The sequence below is a fragment of the Girardinichthys multiradiatus genome, chromosome 24, assembly GCF_021462225.1.
Source record: "Girardinichthys multiradiatus isolate DD_20200921_A chromosome 24, DD_fGirMul_XY1, whole genome shotgun sequence".
In the NCBI taxonomy this organism is placed as follows: domain Eukaryota; kingdom Metazoa; phylum Chordata; class Actinopteri; order Cyprinodontiformes; family Goodeidae; genus Girardinichthys; species Girardinichthys multiradiatus.
The window spans coordinates 5453486-5481039 of NC_061816.1; the positions used below are offsets into that span (position 1 = coordinate 5453486).

Below are 27554 nucleotides of genomic sequence, written 5' to 3' on the forward strand. Positions count from 1 at the left end.
GTCACTTGCATTTTTATTTTGTTGAGCAGGGAGACAAATATGAATGAAAAAGAGGGAATTTCCATAGTTTAGTTGTTCTAAGATGGTGTATGCTCCTATTGGACCATCTTACACTGTCAGATACATGGACATCCACTCCTGGAGAGCTACCATCCTGCAACCTTTAGATGCATCCTTTCTCCAACACTGCTGAATCAGATGGATGATTCGTTACCACGCCTCTGCAATACAGAATGACGTGCTGGTGAGGGAATTCAACCATTTAATTAAGGTGAAGAAGGGATGCATCTAAAACGTGCAGGAGAGTGGGTCTCCATGACCAGACTTGGGCACCCCTGTGTTAGAGGCTGCAGAAGTCTAAAGACTTAATCCTACAGCAGGGCAACAACCCTAAACATGTAGCCAGAGACAAAATGGAATGGTCCAGATCAAAGCAAAGTGGTCCAGTCAAAGTCCAGATCCAGATCCAAATCCACCTGAGAATCTGTAGCAGGACTTGAAAATGGATGCTCATTGCATAGATGCTCTCTGCCCATTTTCCATGAGCTTGTGTGCTTTGGCAAAGACAAATAGGAGAGATTATTTAGTCACTAGTCACTGACTCGTGTAAAAAAACAAGAGTGCTGAGGACCGCACAATTGTCTTCCTCATATTATATTGCCATCTAGAGGACAACAAGAGGAAGTGCTTCTAATGTTTCAACTGAGAGCTGTTGAAGTGTTTGTAAAATCACATTAGTTTCTCTAAATGTACTCAGAGTATGAAATGGTACATACTGTGGAGGTTTACATGCTGCAGGGGAGTGTGCTACAGCAGAGATGGAGAGATGAGGAAGAAAAGAGGACTAAAACACAGGTGAAGGTTAAAGAGGAAAATAACTTGGAGGAGAAAAGTAAGAAGAAGACCCAGGATGATGGGAGAGAGGACAATATTATAAGAAAGCAAATCAGGAGAAGGAGATCATGATCAAGAGAAAGGGATGAAGGAAAACAGACTAGATGAGGCGTCTGCAACCTGCGGCTCTGGAGCCCTAAGTAGCTCTTTGGACCTTCAACAATGGCTCTTCGTAACTTTGGCTAACACTAACTGTTTTCATGGTAACAAGTGCAGGTTTTACAAGTTTTCTGTTTTTTATGGAATAATTGCATTAAATTTTTACAACAAAATGACCAATTAGTGGGCTGTACTGTGGCACAGTTGGTAGCACTGTTGCCTTGCAGCAAGAAGTTCCTCAGTTCGACTCCTGGCAAGGGGTCTTTCTGCATGGGGTTTGCATGTTCTCACTGTGCATGTGTGGGTTTTCACCAGGTACTGCGGTTTCCTCCCTCAGTCCAAAAACATGACTGTTAGGTTAATTGGTGTCTCTGAATTGCCCTTAGGTGTGCATGTGTTTGTCCTGTGTGTGTCTGTGCTGCCCTGCCCTGTGCTGCCCGGCTCTAAACGGGTTTATGTTGCTGGGCCGAGGGCAAAAATGACTCTTTGGATTGTGAAGGTTGCAGACCTCTGCAGTAAGGTCAGGTAAGTTTATGTATATAGCACTTTGCATTAACGAGACACTCGAAGCACAGTAGAAAAAGAAGAGAAAGAAAAGAACTGATCAAAAAATCAATTACTGAAGAAAATGTAGAAAATGAGTAAGAAGGTAAAAAACATTGTTTTAAAAATGGTAGTGAATTTAAACAGAAAAGCTGGATGAAGACCAAACAAATGCTGCTGAAGACCACAGAGAAAACATTGAAGAAGAGGAGAAAAGATGGAAAGAGGAGGTGAATAAAGGACTAGAGAACCAGCCTGATTGGTCTAAACGTTTTCCAACTCCAGCAGATCCAGAATCTGTTTAAAGATATCTTCCAAAAGCAGAAGAACAGCCAGACTGAAAGTCTGCCAGACTCCATCGCTGTGGGAACATTTATCCCACACCACTGAGCAGCAACAAAGACTGGGAAGACCTGGACTTGCTGCCAAAACAGGCTCGATTAAATCCAGCAGCGGGTTTATTTAAACCTGCGTCAGAGGCAGGAGACGTCAGACTGAATCTGCAGAGACAATTCACCTGAAGGTAAACAGTCTTTATGTTTCGCCTTGAATTCTTGTAAAGATTTAATCCTGGGTAAAATGGCATAACCTGTAGTTCCAGAAAGTAAAGTTAGTTTGCTTTATTTATTTTAAAATAAGTTAGAATTGCTGGTGAAAGCAGTTAAACAATGTGTGAAAAAATTTAAATGAAACAAAAGAAAAACATGTCAACCTGCTGTTGAAAATTATTTCAGATTATCTAAGTGTAATAACTCAGTTTATCTACAGAAGCATGTTTCTTATAGAGATCCAAGGAGTTTACCCACTGCTGGTTGGATAGTCACTCAATCAGTAATCTCCTTGGCTAAAATAAGTCAAAGAAACATCCACCCTGACTCCAACAAGATTTCTGCTGCAGACTGCAATCAAACCCAAACACTATACTAAATATCTCTACATACATTAGACTGCAAAGAAGCTCTAATCTGCTGGTAATTAATGATGTTTTCTAGACATACCAGCTCCTTCACACACTCTTTCCAATAGAGAAGCTTGTGATTATTCTAGTTAAACACATTTATGTTGGAAATAATATTACTTTGGTTTATTTAATTTGGTTTAGGTGGAATACTGGTGAAAATGAATTTGAAAAGAATTTGAAAAAGAAAAGGAAAATCTAAAATTTTAACTGCGCAATAGATTGAAGAACAATTTGTTGTTCTAGAACAACTACATACACCAGGGAGTGCTAGAGAGACAGATTCAGTGATATGTAGGATTTGCTATGAAGTTCTGCAAATGCATGAAGACAATATAATGAAACAAGCCCCAGATGCATAAATGTGGCAAATAGTTTCTCCCCTGCTTTTACATTGTTGTAAATGCAGATTTTTGGGGTATTTTAATCTGTAAACTGCATCCTCTGTTTCTTTTGCAGTGTTAGTACAAGTTACATAACATTGCTAACGACTGGCTGAGCACAATATCTGCCAAAATCTAATTAAAATTCCATAATGATGACACAAACCCGTTTATGAAAACAAAACAAGCCTCTACACAGCAAATGACATTCCTTTATCTCATATTTTACCGACCATTTCAAATAAACAAAGAAAGTCACAGAGAACATTTCTGTTTCCTTGAACTGCAGATTTAAGGCTGCTGGACGGAGAGAAAAGTAAGGCTGATGGACGCTGCTGTTCAGCCATCTGTGGAGGACAGAAAAAAGGAAGCTACAAATGACAAAGCAAACAAAGAAGAAGGAGGTCATAACTCCGCAGAGATGAATGATGAGCCTGATGCGGACAATGATGAGAAGACAAGCGGCAGTCAATCAAAATACAAAACTGTGTCTTACAAGAAGATCCGCAGAGGAAACACAAGACAGAGGATTGATGAGTTTGAGGCCATGTTTAACTTGTGATCACAGGTTAAATAAAATGGAAACTAAAAAGTAGAGGACTGAGGACAGAGCTTTATGGTGCTCCACTTTCAGTAACTAGACATTCAACTCAGTTTAGTTCAGTTTATGTAGCACAAAATCCTAACAAAACATAACCTTAGAGCACTTTGAACAAAACATTGTCTAATTAAAATCTAATTGTTTTGAGTCAAGCCACAATAGTTTTGTTGTTTTGCAGTCTTAAGAGTCCAGTTCATGGATCAGCTGCCATGACAGTACCTGACCCAGCCGGGTAGTCCAGGATTCCTGCGCACAGATCTTATCCTCACACTGGCGTTTCTCTTGAAATTTCAGAAAACTGAAACCTAATGTTTTAATTTCCAGAAATCCAAATGTTTACAGTCAAGATTCAAATGTTTTAATGGGGCAACAGAGAAAAAATATAATTTGTTAGGATTATTAGAGTGTGTACTAGTGGAAAAGTACTTGATAGAATAAAATAATATATGTAGTCATTTCTGATTAACATTTTCAGGCATATTTAAAACACTTTTAAAATATTGAATTCGTTTACATGCAAGTTATATTTAAGGAAATAAAAGATGGCTTCAATATCTGTATAATGTTTGCTAAAATAAAGACCTTCTAAATTGTTATTCAGACTTTTGTTGTTTTTAATGCTAAAAAATGAATATCTATTTCTATCCATTTCTAAACCTCAAAACTAAAGTCAATACTTGGTCGATTTAGACCTGACGGTGAGAGGAAAGCTTTACTCAATTTTTCATTTTATCATCATGCATTATTTTTACTTTACATTTTTATTTTGTAAGCTATACATCTACTAAGCTCTTTAGGCTCCTTCAGATCATACAGTTTATTAATCTGTTTAAACAGGTTTTTTTTTTTTTGTATTTGAAAGCTAGAGTTTTACATGTTCCATAAATTGGATAAAAACTAGTTTATTACAAGTGGGATTTGCTATTTGTTTTGTTGCTAACAACTATTAGCAACACAGGCTGATATAAATGAATACCTCTCACTTGTATGTGCTCAAACACCGAGAGGCCATGTTCTCTGATATAGGCTTCTCTCGTATCTACAAAATAAGAATTGCAAAACCCTTAATTGAGCGTTCTGTTTCTTCAAAGGTTGGATTTTCACAGTTCCCAATCGTGAATACAACAAGAACATCTTCTGAACTCTGAGTTGTGACTGGGAGAGTAGGAGCTTGCCGAGCAGCCAAGGGCATAGCAACCAATATAAGAGCTGCAGGTAACAACTGTTTATTAGCGGTTCTGTTGGTTTGTATCTAATGCAAGCTGTTGAACACATATCTATTTGTTAACATGTTTTCAGAGTTTGAACACGCTAAAGGGGGAGAATTTTATATTTATTGGTTTGTATTGCCAACAGTTGTTTGTAGCAAAACAAGTAACAGTTAGAACACTCTTAACAATCATTCCCAACTACGAGCTTTTACTTCCAGGACACATGAAACGCAGCATAAATAGTTGAAACAGGGACCTTTTACTATGGTTTATTTGCATGGCGGCCATATTGTATTCTGAACTCTGTTCTTCTTGGTTTTCCAACTCTGAACTCGAATAATCCAAGTTTCAATCTAGTGCCAACACTTGTTCATGCTGGGTAAGGAAAGACTTGTTTGGAACTGCATCTCCCACAATCCCCTGCTGCTAAGTGAGGTCACGTGAATCGCAGACGCCGGTGTCAGCAGAGTCGGTCTGACAGCAACAAACTGGATGTAAAGTTTTAGCGTAATTTTCCGCCCTCGGCTCGTTCCTGGACTTTATCGCAGGTAAGTCTGTTAGTGAACTGAGACCTGAAGCTTGGAGGTTTAGCTTCAGTGTGAAGTTTAAACAGAGTCTTGTTTATGTTAAGACGAAATGAACTGGCTTTAAAGCGGAATGGCTCGGTCTACTTGCTGGAAAACAATGAGAGAGACAGCTCAACTCGTGGAAAGTTAAAGTTGTAGATGGGTTCGTTGTGTTGTTATGTGTTAAACCGCAGCTGATCATCCGTGTAGTTTATTTAGAACTGGTCTTATTACAGTTTTAGTTGCATTCAAACACTTTTCTGTTGCTCGGTTCCAGGCGGCAGTCGGTCGTGATGACTCCGCCGCTGCTGCTGTCCGTTGGAGGAAGAGGAAGAGGAAGGAGCTGATGATGATGAGGGTGAGGGTGATGATGACATGCAGTTAGCTGGCTGCCCGGCTGGCTGACGGACGGATCGGAGCCTCCGGCAGACAGAGCGGTGTCTCCCCCGGCAAAGAAGCGCAGGATCCCGGCTAAGAGTGTCCAGCATGCCGCGGAGGAAGCAGTCCAACCCCCAGCCGGTGAAAGGTGAGTTTACCTCCGACTCTCTGCCCGCTGTCCTCGCCGCCCAAATCAGAACCGCAGATTGAGGAAGTGCGTCTGTGTTTGCCTCAGCTCAGCGATGTCTTGTTTTTAACACAAACTTGAGGTTTCAGCAGGGATCCTCAGTAGTTAAAAGTGGTCTAACTGGTCTGACATGCTGGAGGCTTGTCCACTTCCCCATTATCTGTCACAGAGGAAGACTCTTGTTCTTCCTCAGGGCGCTTTATCTCATCCTCCTCTCTGCTTCCTGTCTCCACTTCCTGACCTCCCACTGGTCCCCTCATCCTTCCTTCCCTCCTCACAGTGTTTCCAGTCTGCCTCCAGAACTGCGACATACTTTAAATCTCAGATTTTCTAATCTGATCCAGTTACGTTTAGCTCATTCTGTGCTAGTCGGAGCTGATTTCCGTTTTCAATCCATAAGAGAGATGGAAACAACTCATGTAAAAGCTAAAGCTGTGTGCCATTTAATCTCAGTATGAATTACTGCATCTATGCAGTGTGGCATGGAGGTGATCAGCCTGTGGTTCTGCTGAGTTGTTCTGGAAGCTCAGGTTGCTTTGATAGCGGCCTTCGGGTCAACTGCCTTGTTGATTCTGGTGTCTCTCATCTTCCTCTGAACAACACTCCATTGATTCTCTATGAGGTTCTGGTCGGGCCAGTTTGCTGGCCAATCAAGCACAGTAACATCATGGTCATTGGACCAGCTTTTGGTACCTTTTGGCAGTGTGGGCCGGCACCAAGTTCTGCTGGAAAATGAATTCAGCATCTTGAAAAAGCTGTCAGCAGAAGGAAGCATGAAGTGCTCTAAAATGTTCTGGTTGATGGTTGCGTTGACTGCGGACATCAGAAAACCCATTGGACCAGTACCATCAGATGACATGGCACCCCAAACCATCACTGAATGAGGAAACTTCACACTGGACTTCAAGCAACATGGATTCTGATCCTCTCCACTCTTCCTCCAGACTCTGGGACCTTGATTTCCAAATGAAATGCAGGATTTACAGTCATCTGAGACGAAGACTTTGGACCTCTAAGGAACAGTCCAGTTCTGTTTCTCCTCACCTCTGTTAGATGCTTGTAGCCCCTGTGGAGGATCTGTACGTAGTGGCTCTTGATGCACTGACTCCCGGCTCAGTCAAATCCTTGTGAAGCTCCTCCAAATTCTTGAATGGATTTTGCTTGACAATCCTCTGAAGGCTGCAGTTATCCCTGTTGCTGGTGCAGCTTTTCCTATCACACTTTTCCCTTCCACCCAACTTTCTTTGAATATGCTTAGCGACAGAACTCTGAACAACCATCTTCTTCAGCGATGAGTTTTTGTGGCTTCTCCTCCATGACTGTCTTCTGGACATCTGTCCAATCGGTCTTCTCCATGAGTGTGTCTCCTACTGGCCCAGACTGAGACCATTTAGAGATTCAGGAAACGTTTGCAGGTGTTTTGAGTTAAGCATGAGTTTCCAATATTTTAACTTTTTCACAATATCCTAATGTGGGGTTTCAATCTCTGGAAGCCATAAGTCATCAAAATTACAAGAAATTAAGGCTTGAAATATTTCACTCTTTGTGTAATGACTTTATATAATATAGAGTTTCACTTTCTGACAACGTTTTGGACTTTTTCATGAAACTCTTAATTGTTTTAGATGCACCACATCATGAAAACCATGTTTCCTTTTCTTTAAGCTTTACTATTCCGCACCACTTTGTGTTGCTTTTTCTCATGAAATCCCAATAAAATAAAATGTTGGTTTTAGTCTTAATGTGAAAACATAATTTTAACAAAATAAAAGGGGGAATCGTCAGCTTTTTGTGCTCCTTCAGAATAAAGCTGATCATGATTTGGACACAGCTCCTCCCTGTTTTTTTGGTTTTGTTTCAGTTTTTTTCTTCGTGGTTTTACTTCCTGTTTAGGACCACTGCTCTAATTTAGTCCTGCCACATGAAAGCTTGCCGTTACCATTATCTACTGACCTCACCACCAAGCTGGTGTGTGCACTTCTCTATTCCTGCAGAACGTTCTCCTCACTGACTGCAGAGCAGTTGGAGGAACTTGTTTTAACGGTGCTGTTCAAATGCATTAAAGGCCCAATGCAAACCTTTAAACATTGTTTAGGGAAAACGTACAGATCTGCTCATTAGGTGACAAAACCTGGTTGTTTCCATAGCGATGAACCATTTTTTTTCAGCTCTGTGATTGCTGCACAGGTCCCTTTAGATCATGTTTTCTGAACATGTTTCCCAGCAACGTTCTGCATCTCCACTCTTCCTCTTCTCAACTTATCTCATCCTGACTGATTTCCTCCTGCATCCATCCTCCGTCATCTCCTCCTGTTCTTCCTCTGCACTTCTCCTTTTTGTTGTTCTTTGGTTTTTCTCCAGTTTCTGCAGCCATGTTTAAATTTTCTCTGCAGCCCCACAGTTGTTGTTTCATCCTGCTGATTCAGACACTCGTGGCTCTGTTATTTGTAGAGACTCACAGAAGTAAATCTTCTGACTGGGTTGGACATGTTTAGGGAAACTTTTGGAAATGTCTCTTTTGATAATTCCTGGTTAAATTCTGGTTCCTGTCTGCAGTGGAGTTGGGGGATGGAGCGGCACTGTGTGAGCCGAGCTGCCTGGTTCTGGAGAGCGACTTCCTGCTGAACGCAGAGCTGGAGTTTGGAGACTCGGAGATCATGGGCCTGGACAGAGACGCAGGTCAGTGACACTCAAACACCATCTGAAGACACTGACAGGTTCTGTCCATGTTGTGCTTTGAAAGAGACAAACTTTCTTTAATACCGAAGCTTAAGAGGAAACGCTGGATAGATAGGTACTGACTTGATGGTGGGTTTGTGACTACATCATGAGGTGTATCGGGGGCGTGATATTGGTGGAGAGAATAAATGTGTAGTTTGGTTCTCAGACTGACGTCCTGCAGTCTGTTCTCCTTGAATCGTGTTGGTGGGGTAGAAGTGCTGTGCAGCAGGAGCTTGTGTTGAAGGTTTCTCTCTCCTTTGTTCTTTAAGGTGTGACTGTTTTCTCTCTGAGCGTGGAGGAGGACGAGCCCTCAGCACCTTCAGCCTCCACCTTCCCTGCGTTCCTCTCCTGTAAGGGCTGTGGTCAGCTGCTGGGGGACACTCCTCTGGGAGCCAGACTGGGGCTCGGTAACTGCTCTTTATGTTGAGTTTATTTGTTAGATCTTCACTCTGACACCTTCTTCTGAATCTTACTTTGCTGTTTTTCTCTCAGGTGTGGGGCTGGACCTGGGGGCGGAGCTTTACTGTCTCACCTGTGAGGAGAACCAGCAGAACTCCATCCCCTCCTCTCAGGAGGACAGCTCTGCGCCCTCTGAAGGAACCGTCAAGAAGAAGAAATCCGTCAGTAAGACCGACATCCCCTCCAAGCTGTTCTCATGCTCTTTGTGCGCCTTCACCTCGCGCTACTCCAACCACCTGAAGCGCCACATGAGGATCCACGACGGCCAAAAACCCTACCACTGCCCCGTCTGCCCGTACTCGTCGGCCCAGCTCGTCAACCTGCAGCGCCACCTCCGCACCCACACCGGGGAGAAACCCTACCGCTGTCCACAGTGCAGCTACGCCTGCAGTTCCCTGGGCAACCTGCGGAGGCACCAGCGCATGCACACGCAGGAGAGGCCGCCGAGGAGGGAGAGGGAGAAGAAACAGGGGAGGAGGAGAAAGACGAAAGGTGGAAGTGAAGAAGGTAAAGTTAACATGAAAACCTTAAAAAGAATGATATTGTATAAAATGAATGTTTTAAATGACAGATAATAATGATAATAATAAAATAAATTTGTAAAAAACAAATATTTATTGAATTAGTGTATAGAATAATAAGAGTAAATGGCCAATTTATTACTGATCATAATAATAATCATTTATTATAAAATATAATGAAAGACAAATTAAATATTTAATAATAGTAAATCATTTTTACAATAAAAAGCTGTATTTGTAACAAATAAGATGCATGTGTTGAAAAATTATCATTTTCTAAATATAAAATAAATGCAGAAAAATAAGTGGACAAATTAATAATTGTACCATATAAATGAATCAGTATTATTTATGTAATAATAATAAGTTAATTTAAAACTGAATCAGTGTTTACATTGATAAACAGCTTCTTCAGTCCCTCTGCTGTTAGTCTGGTGTCCTGCCAGGTTCTTTTAGAGCTCGAACTTTCCTGTCACAAAATATTTCTTATCCAGATAAATTACAGTTATAACATACAGTAGTTTATACATATATTAAAGCTTGTTTCCTTGCCTAATTTATATTCTTCTCTGTTCAGAGATGAGTTACAGTTGTCATCACTGCAGACTCTACCAGGTTCACACTCATCTGTAGTCCTTAGTGATGTTGTAAACATTCGATTCTGTTTCTCTGTCCTGCCATCTTACTTCTGCTCCCTTTTAAACCTCCAAGGAAGGTTTCTTTGCACGTCACCATGAAGCCACAGAACAAGTCAGATGCTTCACAAAACAACAAGAAGGGAAAAAAGCTTTGAAATTTCAGCAGAAGGGATGGTAAGGCAAGTTGTTGTACTCTGTAATCACCGCTAGGGGGAGTACATAGGTGGTGAATAACAGTGGGCTGAGAGTGCAACCCTGAGGCCTTCCACATGTGATCCTTGTTCACTGAGATTTATAACTCCCAAATGACACAAACTAGTTCCGCTTTTATGCAGGAACGTCCAAACATTGAAGCAGTTTTTATGCTTCTTCATCAGAAATCTGAAATATAACACACCATCCTACATTACCCATTATGCAACATTTTAACATTGATTTAGACACATGACGCAGTGTATAAGTTATGATGTCATAGAAAAAGAATCTGATGTTGTCAAATGTTATTTATCTTCGACGTACCGAGAAGAACACAGGAAGCAGAAAAAGAGGAAGAGAAAATCTTTCTGGTTGGTCGATGGAGCTAAAAACGAACCTCTGCTGAACTGAGGCGCATCAGATGAATGTTTAGGAAAACGCCTTCACAGCTGAGAATACTACGTTCAGACGGTCCTTTTACGGTTTTTCCTCTCTGTGTTGTTCTCAGAGCTGACTCTGAGAGTGTCCCAGGAGTCCTCCTACCTCCACACACTGGGTGGTCTCGGCTCTCCCTCCGGGCCCCTCCCGGTGCTACTCTTTCCCCTGTGCTGCCAGGTGTGCGGCCTCACCCTGGAGGAGGCTGACCTGGAGGGGGACAAGGGCGAGGGGGAGGCGGAGGGTGACGGAGGACAGGTGAGTGATCTCTGGACGGAGTTTCTGCTGTCAGACAGATGTTAAAACTTCATGGGGTGTTCCTGGTATCCATAGCAACAGCAATCAGCTGTAAGTCCACCGCCCACTGCTCATGTTCCTCATCATTATCTTTATGACTTCCTGCTTTATAATGCTTTACCATTTTTAGCCATTAATTGATTCAGCTGAGTCTGGCTCAGCCTGAGGTTCCTCTCCATGATGACATTGTGGTTTCTTCTTTTGGTACCACTTTGGCTCAGATGAGTTCAGTAAAAGTTCAGAATGGTCTGAATCGGACTGATTCGGGACTTTTTGAAGCAGCAGTTCTTCTCAGCTGATGGACCAGCTTTAACCACATTATTCTGGTTTCAGGTGTGTCGGCGCTGCTCGCCAGACCTGTTCTCCAAAGATGGGGCCCTCTGCAGCCCTGACGCTCCTCAGGGGTCCCATCGGCGTCAGAGGGGCAGCAAGCTGTACCGCTGCCCCCACTGCCCCTTCCTGTCCCACTACCCCAACCACCTGAATCGCCACTCCCACACACACTCTGAGGAGAAACCCCACTGCTGCCCCCACTGCTCCTACACCTCCTCCCACCTCGACAACCTCAAGCGCCACATGCGCGTGCACACGGGCGAGAAGCCCTACCAGTGCCCATCGTGCAGCTACGCCTGCGGTAACCTGGCCAATCTGCGGCGCCACGAGCGCATCCACTCGGGGGCCAAGCCCTTCCACTGCGGCGTCTGCAGCTACTCCTGCAACCAGAGCATGAACCTGAAGAGGCACATGCTGAGGCACACGGGCGAGAAGCCGTACGCCTGCGCAGAGTGCGGCTACACCACGGGCCACTTGGACAACTACAAACGGCACCAGAGGAAGCATGGACACAACACGGACAGCTGGGACAAGCACAACCCCATCAATAGGCTGAGCTTGGGCCCAGAGGTTCCAGAGAGACAGAGTCTGGAGCAGGAGGAGCGCTAGATCTTCTGCAGCCATCAGTCAAATGAGACAAAACTGAGACGAGTCATTTCTTCAAGTTCATAAAAACAAAAAGGTCAATTAAACTTAAACAGAACATTTGTCCCTAAACATTTGTCCCTAAAGACAGCAGTTTAACTAATGTCTTCAGGAACCAGATTTCTGTCCCGCTTTGGTTTCCCAGTAGCAACAACAAACCCTAGCAAAGCCTGCTGGGATTTTTCTTCTTCTTCTGCTGAAAAGACACTGATTCAGATTGAAACACTGTGAGTCATCCGTTCGGGTTGCTGCTGACTAAATTAAAATGGACAAATAGTAGAAGAAGAAACACCACAGTGCCTGTCCTGTGAGGAAGCCCGTTTCTGCCTCGTCTTCCTCACAGAGGAGCTCAGACTCATAACTTTCTGCCTTTGCAGGAATAAAACCATAAAACGTCTGCAAAGAGAAACGTTTTAATGTCAAACCTGCAAACAAAACTGATTCACTTTAATGGACTGTGGCTGCACTGGTTTATATATGCAGTATAATGTGTGTTTGGGTGGGTGTGTGTGTGTGTGTGTGTGTTGTTAATCCACTGGCTGGCCTGCAGCTCAGGTTGGAGCTAAACTCAGGAGCCTTTACCAGATTGTACTGCTGCACTGACTGCTTTAAAACGAGCATTAATGCGTTTTATTTACACTGATATTAACCAGAGATGTGAACTCTTTTCCTCTACATCTATATTTTCTAAAGATGGTCTCTATTTTATTTAACTCTGGATCATCTCAGCAGCTTTAAGGTTTATGTTTTTATTCTGGGTTGTCTGCTGCTGCTGTCCTGTGTTTCTATTGGCTGAGTCTGTTTTCTGCTAACCAGAGATACTCGTGGTGCCTGTGGCCACATCACTGTCAGTAGTAGATCACTGTGAGCTCAGGGCAAATTAAATCAACTTTAAACATAAAAAAATAAAGAATGTTTGCAGCTTTTTTAATTTCAAGCTGGATATTTTGGGCTTAAATGTTTATAAATTCCAGTTGTATTTGGTTATTATGTTTTTGCTTGAAAACATTAGTAGTTTCCTGAATAAAAGTCAAAAAAATGACAAACATGTCCTTTTCGTTATTTCATTTTTTTTCTTTCTGTCCAGATAAATTTCAGCTTTAGGAGTCAAGTTTATGTTTTTTTTTGTTGAGATGCAAATTAATGATGTGTGAGGAGAAAACAGCTGGGAGAACCAATAACCAAGGTTTCCTTGTTACTTTGTATAAGCTGGACTCTTTGGTTCATGGAAACAACACAGGCTTGTTTCCATGGAAACTGGACAACATGCAGCAAAGCGAGCCTGTCCAACTGACTCCATGTGGTCCGGTCTAACAAACCGGGGTGTCTGTAGTCCAATCTACAGAGAGCTGCAGATTGGACTACTGCAGCTCTCTGTGCTTTGGTTCGGACCGGTCATCTGCTCATCGCCTCCAGTCGGTCCAACATCCAGCTGCTGGCTGGTAGGACGCAGAAGGAGCGTGGAACCCCAGTTTTGGTGTCTTCTTCCTGTTGTTAAATTAGCCACTTCTTACCTGCCTGGACTTCTGTTTGTTCATGCTCCAGGAGGAACCATGAGGTCCAGTTCACAGCTGATGTGATCCACTCCCAGCTCAGAGCTGGAGGTGAGGGAGCCTCCTCTGAACGAACCAATGGACACTGGAGGCACATCTTTATCTACTGGCTTTTAGTTCAACTTGACCTCAGTCATCATCTTTTTATTGTTTTTCTATTTCTCTGTTTCTATTTTTATTGCATCATTGCCATAAATTTGATTAATTTTAGTTTGTAAAGCACTTTTGACAGCGTGAGTTGTTTGGAAATGTGCTGTAGAAATAAAGCTGACCTTATTTTTGTCATTTAAGTGCAGCTCTTACTTACCATGACAAAATGGCCCTAAAAGCTTCTTTACATTTTTCAAATGATGGAAAAATTTTAACAAAAATTGTTAAAACAAATCCCAAAAATGTTGTTCAAGCTGATTTTCTAATCTGTTTTCCATACATTAAAGGATGTTTATCTGAAGGCCTGAAACGTTGAGAAACAAAGTGCTAATCTGACTTAGATGAGAAGGACTTGATGGTTTTTATTTTTAGCCTGAGCATCAAATCTTTTGATGGCTGATGTAGTTTCGAAGCTGCCCTGTTTCATGTAATTTTCTCATTCTTTCTACTGTCTTATCTCTAAGAAGAAAAAAAAAAACCCAAACAGACCTGAGCTAGTTCCTCTTTCAGCTGATCTGCGTAGGAAACACCTGCTAACACACCCAGAGGTCCTGGGAAAAAGACACTTTATGTTTTTTTGGTATTCTTATGCAGAAAAAAATCATTTAAAACCACCAAACTGAACCAAAAAGCCAAGTGGAGCCTTGAAGTTCCCTCTGAAGGAGGACCAGAGGAGAAAGTAAGCTGGTAACAGGGAGTGTTTCTCTTGGAGGTGTGATTTTCACATGCTTGGTGGACCGTGGCAGACTGATGGACTTCATCGTCACATTGGTTTGGTCGGTATGTAAAGCAGCAGTGGGTTCACTTTCTGAACAGTGGAAGAAAGCTGCAGAGAACATCAACAGCCATGGGCCTGGTGAGTAACCTTCAGACATTTACAGAAATATAGTGAGCTGCTGCTTTTTGACTCTGTTTATGTCCAAGGTTTTTATTTTAACTCTCTTTCCTGGTCAAAAGATGTAGAGGAAGTTAATATTTGTTAACAGAAGCTGGGATAGAAAATATCTGGGAGTTCATTTGCTGGAAATGGTGAATCTGTTGGCTGAACTACTGGCAGAAAGTCTGTTTCTCGTCAGAACGTGGTTTTATTTGAATCAGTGGTGTTAATGTAACAACTGTTGTTTTCCAAATCACCGCCTGCTGCCATTATGTTGCTACAGTAGCCCATGAGGGATAAACTGTTCTTCAGGCCTTCACCAAGCTCCTGGAAAACGTTAGGCTGAATATTTGACCGCTTTTCCAAACAGAACATCCAACCTTTAAGCTGTTGGTTTCCGACACACACTCGGCCTGACGTTAGCCTGTGGTACGAGTTTCGGAACCAGTTTGGATGTGTCCAGTTGGGACACAAACTGGGTCCATTATTCAACCTTTTTATCTGCTGATTGGAGGTGAAGTTTGAACTTGGAGGTGGTCCTCCTTTATCACTTCCCTCCACTTTGCAGAATTCACCAGTACCACTGGAAGTGAAACCACCCCACAGCATGATGCTGCCACCACTGAGCTTGACAGTTAGTACAATGTTCCTCCCAACATACCTTTGGTCACTGTGATCAAACAGTTCAGTCTTCATCCTGCCTGACCATTAAACCTTTCTGAAGGAGACATTAGGCTCGTCCACGTAAAAAAAAACCTCAAGCTGATATGAGATTCATACCATGAACTGAACCGTAAATTCAGGTGATGATTGCTACTGATGTTGAGTTCCTTATTGTGTTCTTAGAAAACTGCTAAAATGAAAAGACCTTTGGTTGGATTTATCTGTATACAACTCCTTATCTTACATTCATTACACAATGTACTGCATTTTATAACAAACTATTTAATAAATTGCACCATTAAAAACATTGTTCAACAAGCCTATATTAGATTTATATGTTAGACCTACGTTAGATTTGTAGGATGACTTGATTACTCACACCTCAGCTATAATCACAAATTTTCTATGGGACTAAGATCAGGACTGTGATGTACACTCTAAAACATTTACTTTATTGTCCCTAAGACACTTTCTAGCTAATTGGGAGGTATATTGAGGGACATTGTCCATTTGGAAGACCCGTTTGTGTCCAACCTTTAACTTCCTGGCTGATGTCTTGAGATGGTTCCACATAACGTTCTGTCCTTATGATGCTATCTGTTTTAAGACGCCACACCATGACGCTTCCACCTCCATACTGAAGAGTTCCAACGCTATTCTCAGAAGATTTACCCTTTTATTTTCTGATGCTCTGATGCATCCTCACATGGCCTTCAGCTTTAGTTCAGAAGCTTATTAAACCATGACATCATCATCTGGGGGTTTCTCAAGGCGTTTACATTTAAAAACATGAGACTAATTGTAATAATAACACCTCTTTCAGAACAGACAAGTCTATCCTCATTCTTTCAGACTAGCACCACCATCTGGTGACAATTATAAAGAATTTTGCCTGTTTCAACTTGAACAAAGTTGCTGAGCTGCATCAGTCATGGAGGACATTTATTTGTTGCTTCTGCAGAAAGTGGAAATATTTCCATGACTCCAGTGCAGTCTGAGTAAAAAGGAAGAAATGATTAAGAGGGACTTTTAGCAAGTTTATGATAAAATGAATCAGAGTTGCTGGGTTTCCACTTGGGAAAAACGAGGGCGCAAACTCTGTTGTGATTGGTCAGGACTATCCACCGTAGCAGGCTATCTTTTGTTTAATGCAATTTAAACCACATAGAAACTGCTGTAAATCATATTTCAGTTACATCTGAGATGTTTTAAGCGTCTCAAAGCCAACCAGGCTGTGTTTTCTCTCCCTGCAGAATCACTCCAACCCTAAGCTGTTCCCAGGAGACATCGTGGAGTATCCTAGGAACAAATACTTCTCTCATTTTGGAATTTATTTTGGAGAAAGGGACGGCGTTCCTTACGTGGCACACCTGACATGCAGAGGTCAGCGTTTGCCTTCAAAACCCCAACATGCAGAAATCTAGTTTGACCATTAATTTAAAACAGCAGTACATGTTTAAGTGTTACAGCCTGATTAAAAAAATGATGAATTATGTTCATAGAGTACAGAAAACATTGTGATCATGCAGGTTTTCTTCTGAGTCACAAAATCCGAAAATGCTTAAATATTTACTGTTGATTTGAAAATGACCCTGAAAACCTGCATAAAACGAGGGAAGGGTTTCAGAAGACAGAAGATCTAGTCCAAGAAGCCTTCCTGGTGGAGCTGTATCTCCATCATTTTTCTTCCTGCAGGAAGCTGATATTTTAGGGGTACATTACCTTACCAACGTATTTGTACCCCATGAACCTTTTCACATTTTGCCACCTTAAAACCAAAAACATCAGTTTTTGGGAAGATTTTATGTTGATGAACCAACACAAAGTAGCTATGAAGGAAAGTGACGGTTAATCTTTATTTTTTTTACTTTGTGGAATGCATTTGTATTCACACCCCTTGCTCTGATAACCATAAATAAAATCCTGTGCAAACAATAGCCTTCAAAGGTCAGCTAATTATTAACCACACTCTGGAGGAGCTGCAGAGATCCACAGCTTAGACTGACCACACGACAACTATTGTTTGTGTTCTCCATAAATGTAATCTTCATGGAAGAGCAACATTGTCATTGTTGAAAGAAACCTATAAGAGGTTCTGACTGCCTCGTATAGACGTGGAAAAAGCTGTTAACATGTTAGAGGCTGCAGAAGACCTAAGACTGGGGTGGAAGTTCTCCTCCCAGCAGGACAACCACCCTTAACATACAGCCGGAGATACAATGGATGGTTCAGATCAAAGCAGATTTATGGGTTAAATGGGTCAGGGTTCAGGCACTACTTTGTGTTGGTCTGTCACATAAAAACCCCAGGAAGAAACAAAGTGTAGAAAACCACAAGATTTGAATCCTTTTCAAAGGTTCTGTTTGATATCTTCAAAGAACTTCTTAGGTTTTTAACAAGTCAGCTATAGTTTATTCGCTTTAGAGAACATTTTCATTATTTTCTGTCTCTCCACAGCCGTGGCCTCTCTTCTGAGGTTTCCCTGATTTCTTTAATTTTCTGGTTAAATTTGTTAGATGCTGACACAAAGATCCCGCTGTTCGGCCGAGCCCTGAGGTCAGAGATCAAACTAGATCCTCTGGAGATGCTGGGAACTAAATACAAGGTGAAACAGACCCGGATCCTGCAGCTCAGACCATTTCAGTTCAAAAGACTAACCCTGAGAGATGTGTGTCTGCAGGTCAACAACATGCTGGACGACACACACTCTCCCAGAGACTTCCACTCTGTGGTGAAGCCGGCCATCGAGGACATGATGGGCCGAGAGGTGACCTTTGACATGCTGTTTCACAACAGCGAGCACCAGGCGACACTCTTCAGATACGGCGTGAAGAAGTCGCAGCAGGTGAGCCGAGCAGCAGGAGGAGAGGAGTATGGGTTAAAGGTGGGAGGAGGTTAACGAAGCTGTGTTTCTGACAGATCGAGCTCATCTACAAGCACATCATGCCGGCCTGGAAGAAGCTGTTTGACAAGAAGCAGCTGTGAACGGCGCTGTTTGTACAGTTTACCACCAGAGGGAGCCCTCGCCTTCAGTCTTAAAGACTCAGTTTTAACCACCTTTTCCATCCCTACTTCTTCCAAACTTTCATCCACTTTATAAATATTCCTCCCCTTTGCTATCCATCTGTTGTTCATTCCGTTCTCCAGACTTTCTCAACTTAAATATGTGTTTTAGTTATGTTTTTATATCTGTAAATGACTTACAGATTTTTTGGTCAGATGCTCGTTAAGTTTCTAATTGATGTAGATTCCTGCAGGGACTTGATAATGTTTCAGGATTTGTTGTTAATGATATATGTTAATATTCAGGTTGTGAAATATTAAATCTTAAATATAATGTCTTTGATTTAAAATGTTTAAAAAAACACCATGACTAATAATTAATAATGTAACTTGAAAGCACCATCACATGATCAGCATAAAACCTTCTGTTTATTGTAAATCGTGCTCAGATGTAAATTAGTCTAATAAGTAAAATATGAATTAAAAAGGCTCTGATTGGTGAATCTTTTATTTTGAAGGTTTCTATTTTTGTGATATAGAAACAAAGCCTTTATTCATCTATGATGCTTTCAATCCTTCCTTCTTTCATTGTGTTACGCCTCCCCTCAGCTTCCTGTTATCTTCCTTTTTCCTGTTTTCCATCCATTTTCTTCTTTTCAATCTAGTTTTTCTTTGTTAAATTTATTTTCTTTTTGTTTTAATTTCTTTTTTCAGTATTTCCTTCCTTCTTTCATCACAGTTTGGGGGCCACTGGGAGCCCCCCAGCCTTCCCGTGTGTCTCTTTAAGCCATGATATCAGGATGTTGTTTGTCTCTGCCGGTTTGTCCATCTGGGTCCAGTGTCCACAGTCCTCGATGTGTCCTCTGCTCAGGTTGGGGATCTGCAGGGAACAGATTCATTCGTCATCGCTTGTCACTACTAGGCTGGTTGGTTTTTTTGGCGGGCCCTCTTACCAAGTCCTCCATCCCGTGTGAGAGTGCCGGCAGCAGGACTGGGTCTTTACCTGCTGTCACCATCAGCGCTGGCATCAGAATCTGGAAACATCACAGTGTGGTCGCCACTTCTTTAATATCTGAGAGGTGCAGTTTTTTAAACGTTGACCTGCTGCACCAGCAGCTGAAGGATAACTCATGCAGAAGAATGTAATATATATAATATATTATAATACATTTCTGTAGACCAGAGGTGTCCAAATTCAATCCTCAAGGGCATGTCCAGGAGCCTCCTGCAGAACCTGATGCCCAACTGAAGATACAGTTCAACCATCTGAACCACCTGTGTTGGAGCAGGAACCATCTAAGCTCCTGAGGACTAGAGTTGGACAACCCTGTTTTAGATGTTTTCCTGCTCCAACACACCTGAAACTCATCAACCTCTGCTGATGACCCTCCAACCTTTCAGGTGCGATGAAGCAGGGAAACATGTTACATGTGCAGAACAGTGGGCCTGAAGAACCGGAACCGAGAGAACATGATATGGTTCTTTAAAAAAAAGGTAAACATACCTTCAGAATCTTTCACAGACATCTTAAAAAATGCTTCTGATGACATTTTAGCACATAAAACATAACTGAGCCAAACAAACATCTCAATAATTTAACAACTTAAATATGCAGGTTCTGCTGTCTGGATAAGGTTTCTTCATGAAGACTTTAACAGAAAATCTTGAAAAATGAGGTTATGTTCCCAGCTGTTTATAGGTCAATAAAGGATGATAAATAGCAATAAATAACCCAGACAGCAACATGCATTATGTGGCTCTAAATTTCACCATTGTACCTTTAAGCCTAAAACTTAACACCTAAAAATATGCCGAACATCATGGTTAAAATGTAAAAACTCAGAGTGTCGCTAGCATTAGCTTATGCTTTGGGATACATTTTTTTTTATTGGAAATTTAACCAAAAAATTTGTTAATTGTAAGTTACCTTTTTAAAAGGGAGTTGAATGTAAGCCGATGGTCAAAACATGCAGCAAACTGTTAATTTATTTACTCTTCCATGTAAAAAGCAATGCATTTTTATGTCTAAAAATGGATATACGTAATTCCATGTTTCAGTCTGTAAGGGTGTTAATGTGAGCAAAGAATGAGTCCAGGATCTACTTCACAAACCTTCCCAGTGGGCTGCGAACACATCCACTTCCAGTTGGCCTGGTTGTTTCGATACCAGTTCAGTGGACCCCTGTTACACGAGATAACAGTACAGTTATCACCTTATTATCCAGCTCTATTGTTTAATCCTGTAAAAAGCACAAACTCCCTAAAGCCAACAGTAATATTATTTAACACCTCAGTGTCTCTGGTCAGCATGATAAACACAGAAAACCATCTGGAATTGCAGAATATTCCTCCAACCCTCCACAGTGATGCCATCAGAGTAAAATCACTGGAATCTAATGAAATGGGTCAACCTGAAGCCGCTGTGTTTGAACTGGCTGACGTAGTAGTGTAGGTCGGCCTCAGTCAGCATGGAGCTCCGAGGAACCTGCTCCGGCAGACCCACAAACAGTCCGCCTGAGGAACACAGAACCCAACATGAGCTCCAATCATTCACTTTAACCCAACAAGTAAACCAGGAGCTCTTCTCACCTCGAGCACAGACTCCTGAAGTGCTCAGAGCAGGACGGCTCGCCTAAAGAAACACTTATCAGATTTTATTCCAGCTTTTCCGACCTTAAACAGCATGATGTGGGTTTACTCACTGCTTCGCTGCTGCTGCAAAAGAAAATCTTGAATGTTCTCTCCAGATCCTTCTCCAGCTCAGCCTCGGCTACTCCCTGAAACATGCAACAGAGTGGTGGAAATGCACAAAACAACCTCTAAATGTTTTAGCTCTAAAGGCTGGAGAACGGCAGGTACGTTTCAATATCATGGTTGAGAACAGAGAAACAAAACTGGTTTGGTTGGAAGCTGCAGTTTCAGTTCCTCCAATTAATTCACTGCTCTGTTAAGCTTTCGTTTCATGGTTGGCCTCTTTAATCAAATACTATTGTCTTATGATTCTGAGTAAAGATATGCGTAACATCTACTTCTGGCCTTAAATGTTTGGTCCCCAGCAGCTCTGTGGGGACCCAAGATGTTCCTGAATATGTTTGAGAAGCTCCATGTCTTTAAGGGTTCCTTTGGAAACTTTGTAGGAGTGTTTTTTGTTTCCAACGATAAAATCAAACATGGTTTTATTTGATTAAATTCATTAGCTAAGAGTCAAAATCCAACACTGAAATTCTGGACTTTAGGACAATTAAGAGAGAGGAGTTAGAGTACCAACTATGATCTACTTTACTCTCATACAACCAAAGGAAACAAAACTAAGCCCTTCAATGAGTTAGTAGAGGGCATGTCCCTCGACTTCCAAACGCCCTTTAAGATGCATCTTTTGGAAGATAATCGAAGAAATGTGACAAGATGGAAGAAATCTAACCTGGCCTTATTTATCCTGGTTTATAGAGGGAGATTGTGTGTATTGCAGAGATGGGACCTCGGCAGTCTGAAATATCACCTAATGTCTAAATCAGAAGAACATTAAAATTGTTTTTTTTAATAATTGGCTTGTCATGATTGAATTAAATTTAAATGGTTGGGCCGTTTGTCCCAATCACTTATACCCTCGTTTGATTAGCTAATTAATTCAGTAGAGCTTATGTATGATGCAGTGCAGTTGATAGCAAACTACACAGCCTGTGTGTCCAAAACTATGTAGTCCAAAATAATTCAATCCAGTGAAATCAGAGCTACATCCACTGGCACATTCAGATTTGGTGTTAGTAAAAAGTTGTTTATCTGAATAAATCAGTATTTTTGCTTTGAATCTTAACCCTGTCCATGAGCAAACTTTTTAAAAATTTTAAAGTGCAAATTTGTCCCGATTGGTCCAAGTGGTGAACCCTGAGGAACTCCCTAACTAACTCTGGAGTGAGGAAGATGAATCTTAGCCATGAGTTGTTCCATTTACTGCATTTAAAATCAGGCGTTTTCTTTGAGGAGACTGCATGTTGTGTACATGTGTGAGAATGGTTGTTTCTTGTTTGTTGTGTGTCTAATGAACTGGTAACCTGTACAGGATGTACCCTGTCTGTCGCCAACAGACTTCCTAACCAAGATGTGCATGTATAGATAGTTTGTCTGTAGGTAATGGTTGGATGTTCTTCAACCAGTTATTAGTTGCAAATTTGTACATGTGGTGGTTTGTAAGTTGAAAGCCGAGCATTTTGGGAACAACTGGTTTAGGTGATCCAGCCTTTGTTCTCCTAGCATGACTTGGGAAGCAAACACTTACTGGCTTTTGGAAGTAAATCTGGTAGTCAAATATGGGCAGAGCCTTTAGTTTTGCTGAAACAGGAGCCGAAGGGTCCGCTGGGAACAGGGGAGTATTCAGGGAGGCCACCGCCCTTCACAGGAACAAAAACATATTTTACTTTGACCATCATCTACCTTTTAACCTTCACTAACATAGAGAGTGTTTTTGTTTTCACCTGACTCTCTCTGGAAAATACCAGGCCATTGTCCAAACCAGCGCTCCCCCCCAGTCGTGACCCACTAGGGTGACCTGTGGTATGGACTTGGAGAAAAGAGACAAGTCAGCTAAGATAAACCTTGTATATGAGTATGTTAATTTATTTCTTACCATTTTGTCCATGAAAGTGATTAGATCCTGCAGAAAGAGAAGTAAATAGTTAAATAGTTTTATATTTTCAGCCGTAATATGTTGCTAAGCTAGTACCTTGCAAAGCTGCTCTTGAGAGTATTCCTCTATGTCTGGGACAAAACATTTGTCAATCATAAAATACAAATAATGAAAGATGCTTCAGAAATGTAACAATAAATGCATGAAAAGATTTCAATATTTGCACACCAGGGGGCGCCGTGGACCCGCCGTATCCCTTCATGTCCAGAGCCAGGACTCTGAACCCTGCTGCAGCCAAAGCTGGAATCTGCAGGAGGAAGAAGGTATGAAAACACAGAACAAACCACTACTCTTCTGAAACTTAGAGCTTCAATGGTAGGCTCACCTGGTACCTCCAGGAGTACCAGCTCTCAGGGAAGCCATGGCACAGCAGAACCGCTGGACCGGAGCCCATCTCCACATAGTGGGTCCGAACACCAGGCTGAAAATATACCACTGATTTAACTGTATTTCTATGGTTTGATTATTTGCTGTCAGACATATGGATTATTACTTTGATGGTGATGCATCCATGAGACACTTGGTCAGGGCTGCAGATTGTTGGAGGACTCTCTGCTCCAACAGTCTGGAAAAAACAGACAGATATGTTTTAGCCTAAATCACAAAGATTCGGTCCATTTCTCATAATGGGCATTAATATCAATTAATCTACACTTTTAAGGATTTATTTGAACAGTTCTACAGCTTCAATGAGTTTAAATTTCTTGATTTTAATTTGACCCATTTCTAAACAATGCATGAAGGTCAATGTTATTCACATGTGTCACCTCTTTGCTAAAGTCTTTGCTAAAGTCTTTTTGAAGGAGTCATCTTGAGGCTTTCAAGCCCTGGAGCACTGTACCAACTGTCAAGCATGGTGGTGGTACCATCATGCTGTGGGGCTATCTTGCGTCCAGTGGTAAAGACACAAATCATATGGGGAATAATAAAGAGGAAAGGCTACCTCTAAATTTTTCAGCCTCACCAGAAATAAACAGCTCGATGGCTGGACTTAATATTATTGACAACAAAAGGAGTGGTCAAGGTGTGACCAGCGTAACAGATATTTAACCAAACATTAATGGGGATGTATGTTTATACTTGAAGCTCTCAGTATAATTCCGATCTTCTGTTGATTAGAGAAAATCAACAGTACAGACAGCTGAGAGGGTGGAGATGTACCTGAACTCCAGTAAAGTCAGTCAGTTTCTGCAGAGCAGCCTCCAGGTTTTCCACCAGGATGGCCTTCATCCCTGCTCTCTCTGCCACCTTCACACCCTCCTCCTCCACATCAAGCCACAGAGCCTGAAACAGGGTTTGATGAGCTCAGATCCTCCATCAAGGATCAAGTATTGTATTTCTCATATAGGCGAATCAACCACCTGCTTTGATGAGATCCCCAGCTGATCCAAAGCAGAGTTGAACATGGCCAGTTCTGGGACCCTGTGACCTGAATGGCAGGACTGCAGGACAAGGTTAAAATTGCTGCCTAATAGACAGAGAAGACGAGCCGGGTCATCTCGAGAGGTGCTGTCGTCCAGCCAGTGATTGGCCAGAACCGCGGTCAGTATCCCTTTAAATTAAGATTTAGAGTAAAAACCTGCTCTGAAAGCTCCACAATGAGAAAACTGCATGAAAACCTGTTCATTGTTTGACTGCTGTGTTCATTGCGTGACATTCAGTTTGTTACCGTTGCACTGCAGACTTGCAGACGTCTTTAGCACAATCTCTTGAATGTCCATCATCGCCTTTCTGACCTCCTCCAGCAGAGAGTTGATGCACCAATCAGCCGGCAACGTCACTCCTCTGGCCTTAGCTTCTTTTGCACACTCAGCTTGGAAAGCTGGGATCATCTACACACAAACACACACGTCTCCATCTCTTTAGTAAATAAATAATCCCAAGTGGCATAAACGTAACATTTTTACCCACCTGATTAAGAGTCATTTTGCCTTTTTCTGCCTGCATCAAAGCACCTTTATTTTGGGACGCCACACTGGACAGAAAACCTCTGAGAACAACAGAGAATAAATCTAAAAACAGCCTGAGGTATAATGACAGAAAATAACCTGTAAATGTAGGAAAAACAAGACAATTTGTTCGTTACTCATTCAGAGAGTAACATGATTCAATTCATGATTCAGTTCAAAAAGCAGAATCGACCTGGACCTATGTAAAAAAATAAAAAATTACCTGAGTGATTAACTACATTGTTTTTGTTCACTTTCATCAGTCACACCCTGGCCTGATTTTCTGACCTGTACAATCAAGCTATAAGATCTCAAAAAGAAACTCATCATGTCCCAATCTAAAGAAATTCAAGAACCGATCGAAGTCATTAATGGATTACAAAGCCATTTCTAAGGTTTTGAGACTTCAAAAAAACCACAGCAGTTCTTAACCTCAGGTTCAGTTGGGTTATGCATCAGGATAGTGACCCAAGTCACACCTTCTAGTCCACCTCTGATGGGCTTTAAGAGACTAAATTAAGGGTTTGAATCCCCTGCATAGTTAATGAGATGACCTTAAAGAGGCCATTTGTGCTGAACACCATCAAATATCTGATTAAAATAAATTCTGCATATAAGAGTGGGTCAAAGTTCCTCTACAGAAGACTCAGGCAGTTATCACAAACACTCGAGGGCAGCTGTTACAACCAGTTATTAGGTATAGGTGGCAATTACTTTTTCATATAAGAAATCATTATTTGAAAACTTTAAGTGTGTATACTCAGGTTATCTTTGTCCAATAGTACAGTTAGTTTGAGGGCCTGAAACATTGAGGTGGGACAAAAAAACAAAGCCTGAATTTGAACAACTTTCTTTATGCAAAATTTGAACATTTAAGTACCAATAATTAAACAATTTCATGTATTTCTCTAGGCTAAAATGGCTAACAAGTGGTGACAGAAGTGGGTTTTTGGAACAAGTCCCTTATTGATTAACTTTTTGCTGGAGTGACCACCACCTGTTCAAAGTCCAGTGTCTGAGCACTAAATCTGGTGCTCAAACACTGACTATTTTTTGTACCATTTGTTAATTATTACATAAATTAATAAAAATAGTCCAGATTATAAACATTTTAACAGTGTTTACACTGCTTTATTATTCAGATTTACTAGTTGTGTTTGCACAACCAGTAAATCTCCTCCCCTTGGGGCCACGTCCAGAACCTGATGTGGTCCAGGACCTGTCCTGGGTGTAGCCCTCCTCTCCCCCAATGACCGCTGGAAATAGGAAGCGGCTCCCACGCGACCGTGCATGGATATGTGGGAATAAACCATGGCTAGATGGTTCTATTTTGTTTTCTATAAATGCACTGATGATAAATAAAAAATTAAACTTAAATTTGATGAAGTTGTTTAGATTTTCTTGCTGGAAATTATTTAAATGCTCAAAATAAGTACAAATACCAAACTCTGATATTTTTCGCAGCCTACAATAATCCAATCTAACTTCATTTATAATGAACTTAAAAACAATAGAGGTCAAAGTGCTGTACAGATAAAAACAAGACGGCACCAGTAGAACCATTAAATTTAATACGAGGACATAAAACCAACACCCCACAGAGTATTAAAATAGATTTAAAAATGGGGAGGATGCCTGCCTACAGCGGCAGATAGTTCCAGAGTTTAGGACTGGTGTGTTACAATAATCCAGCCGTGTGATCACAGAGGCATGGATTACTGTCTCAGAATGGGCCCCAACCCCAATCTCAAATTATCTACTCACTTTGAGTCACGGTTTTGACAGATATACAGTGGCTGTCCTGGTTTACAATCTTGATGTTCCCACTGTATGCACAAGACCCATGTGACAAGCAGTCCCTGAGTGATTGTTGTGCTTGCTGTTGTGCCAGCAGGAACATGCTATAGTCTAGCAAAGAATAAAAACTATTGTAACTATAGCTCCCCCTTTTTAAATCGGTAATAAGTGTTTAATTATACATCTATTGTGTAAAGTCCATCATAATGGAACACAGAGAAAATAAGTTACATTATGATTTAAAAAACCCTAAGTGCTCTAACCTCAAAGTCAAGTTTCAAATGAAAACTGACAACTATTTTGAAAAGTTACACAAAAGAATGTTGTGACAGCGCCCTCTAGGGGGCGAGTTTTAGCGGCTGTGACAACCAACCAACCCCTTTCTTCCCTATAAATACGTCGAAATATGTTCAGTAGATGAGTTTATATGCAGTTTTTAACTGGATCCGAGCATACATGTATGGTTATTGTTTTACAGTGCAGTCAGAGCCTCTCACCCTGGCAGTTCGTGCAGCTCCTCCAGCTTGTGGAAAACATCACCGGGTCTTGACGGAACAACAACACCCCAGAAGTTGAACAAAACCGCCTTTTTCTCCACCATCATGCTCTGAAACCTGCAGGCTGTTGATGTGTCAGCCTGAAAACCCTGATGTTTGTCTGCTGCGGCTGCAGGGATCAGGGGTTGTCATCAGGCTGCAGAGCCCTCTGTACACACTGACGCTGAGGTTCCGCCCACTTAACACGCAACCCACGCTCAAACTCACTTTAGGCTTGTTTATATGGAAGCAAATCGTTACCATATTTTCAGAAATGC

At 41.6% G+C, this 27554-nt stretch overlaps 3 protein-coding genes across 3 annotated transcripts; 2 read left to right on the forward strand and 1 right to left on the reverse strand.

The window, feature by feature from the left end:
• Positions 1-4498: 4498 nt before the first annotated feature.
• On the forward strand, positions 4499-13110 carry LOC124861939 (zinc finger protein 513-like). The gene is made up of 7 exons (XM_047355936.1): positions 4499-5237; positions 5533-5781; positions 8377-8499; positions 8811-8948; positions 9034-9507; positions 10863-11047; positions 11420-13110. The coding sequence occupies exons 2-7, from the start codon at positions 5742-5744 to the stop codon at positions 12026-12028; spliced, it is 1569 nt and encodes a 522-aa protein (XP_047211892.1). The 5' UTR covers positions 4499-5237; positions 5533-5741; the 3' UTR covers positions 12029-13110.
• A 216-nt stretch (positions 13111-13326) lies between these two features.
• Positions 13327-18813, forward strand: plaat1l (phospholipase A and acyltransferase 1-like). The gene is made up of 5 exons (XM_047355961.1): positions 13327-14623; positions 16561-16690; positions 17824-17912; positions 17988-18152; positions 18227-18813. The coding sequence occupies exons 1-5, from the start codon at positions 14615-14617 to the stop codon at positions 18290-18292; spliced, it is 459 nt and encodes a 152-aa protein (XP_047211917.1). The 5' UTR covers positions 13327-14614; the 3' UTR covers positions 18293-18813.
• On the reverse strand, positions 18801-27370 carry ephx2 (epoxide hydrolase 2, cytoplasmic). The gene is made up of 18 exons (XM_047355923.1): positions 27238-27370; positions 24906-24984; positions 24664-24826; positions 24356-24546; positions 24156-24278; positions 23488-23559; positions 23320-23415; positions 23163-23241; positions 23031-23065; positions 22935-22961; positions 22783-22868; positions 22587-22698; positions 21013-21087; positions 20900-20942; positions 20722-20824; positions 20423-20492; positions 19264-19344; positions 18801-19190 (listed from the first exon to the last, which is right to left on the reverse strand). Exons 1-18 carry the CDS (start codon positions 27342-27344, stop codon positions 19044-19046), a joined length of 1689 nt encoding a protein of 562 aa, XP_047211879.1. The 5' UTR covers positions 27345-27370; the 3' UTR covers positions 18801-19043.
• Positions 27371-27554: the final 184 nt, after the last annotated feature.

Coding starts and splice junctions, on each gene's coding strand:
- LOC124861939 (XM_047355936.1), top strand. CDS start 5,742: ATGCCGCGGAGGAAGCAGTCCAACCCCCAGCCGGTGAAAG. Junction 8,500..8,810: donor GGGCCTGGACAGAGACGCAG/GTCAGTGACACT, acceptor TTGTTCTTTAAG/GTGTGACTGTTTTCTCTCTG. Junction 11,048..11,419: donor CGGAGGGTGACGGAGGACAG/GTGAGTGATCTC, acceptor TTCTGGTTTCAG/GTGTGTCGGCGCTGCTCGCC.
- plaat1l (XM_047355961.1), top strand. Junction 16,691..17,823: donor GGCACACCTGACATGCAGAG/GTCAGCGTTTGC, acceptor TAAATTTGTTAG/ATGCTGACACAAAGATCCCG. Junction 17,913..17,987: donor TGCTGGGAACTAAATACAAG/GTGAAACAGACC, acceptor GTGTGTCTGCAG/GTCAACAACATGCTGGACGA.
- ephx2 (XM_047355923.1), bottom strand. CDS start 27,344: ATGATGGTGGAGAAAAAGGCGGTTTTGTTCAACTTCTGGGGTGTTGTT. Junction 23,416..23,487: donor ATGGATGCATCACCATCAAA/GTAATAATCCAT, acceptor GTATATTTTCAG/CCTGGTGTTCGGACCCACTA. Junction 23,242..23,319: donor GGTACTCCTGGAGGTACCAG/GTGAGCCTACCA, acceptor TTCCTCCTGCAG/ATTCCAGCTTTGGCTGCAGC.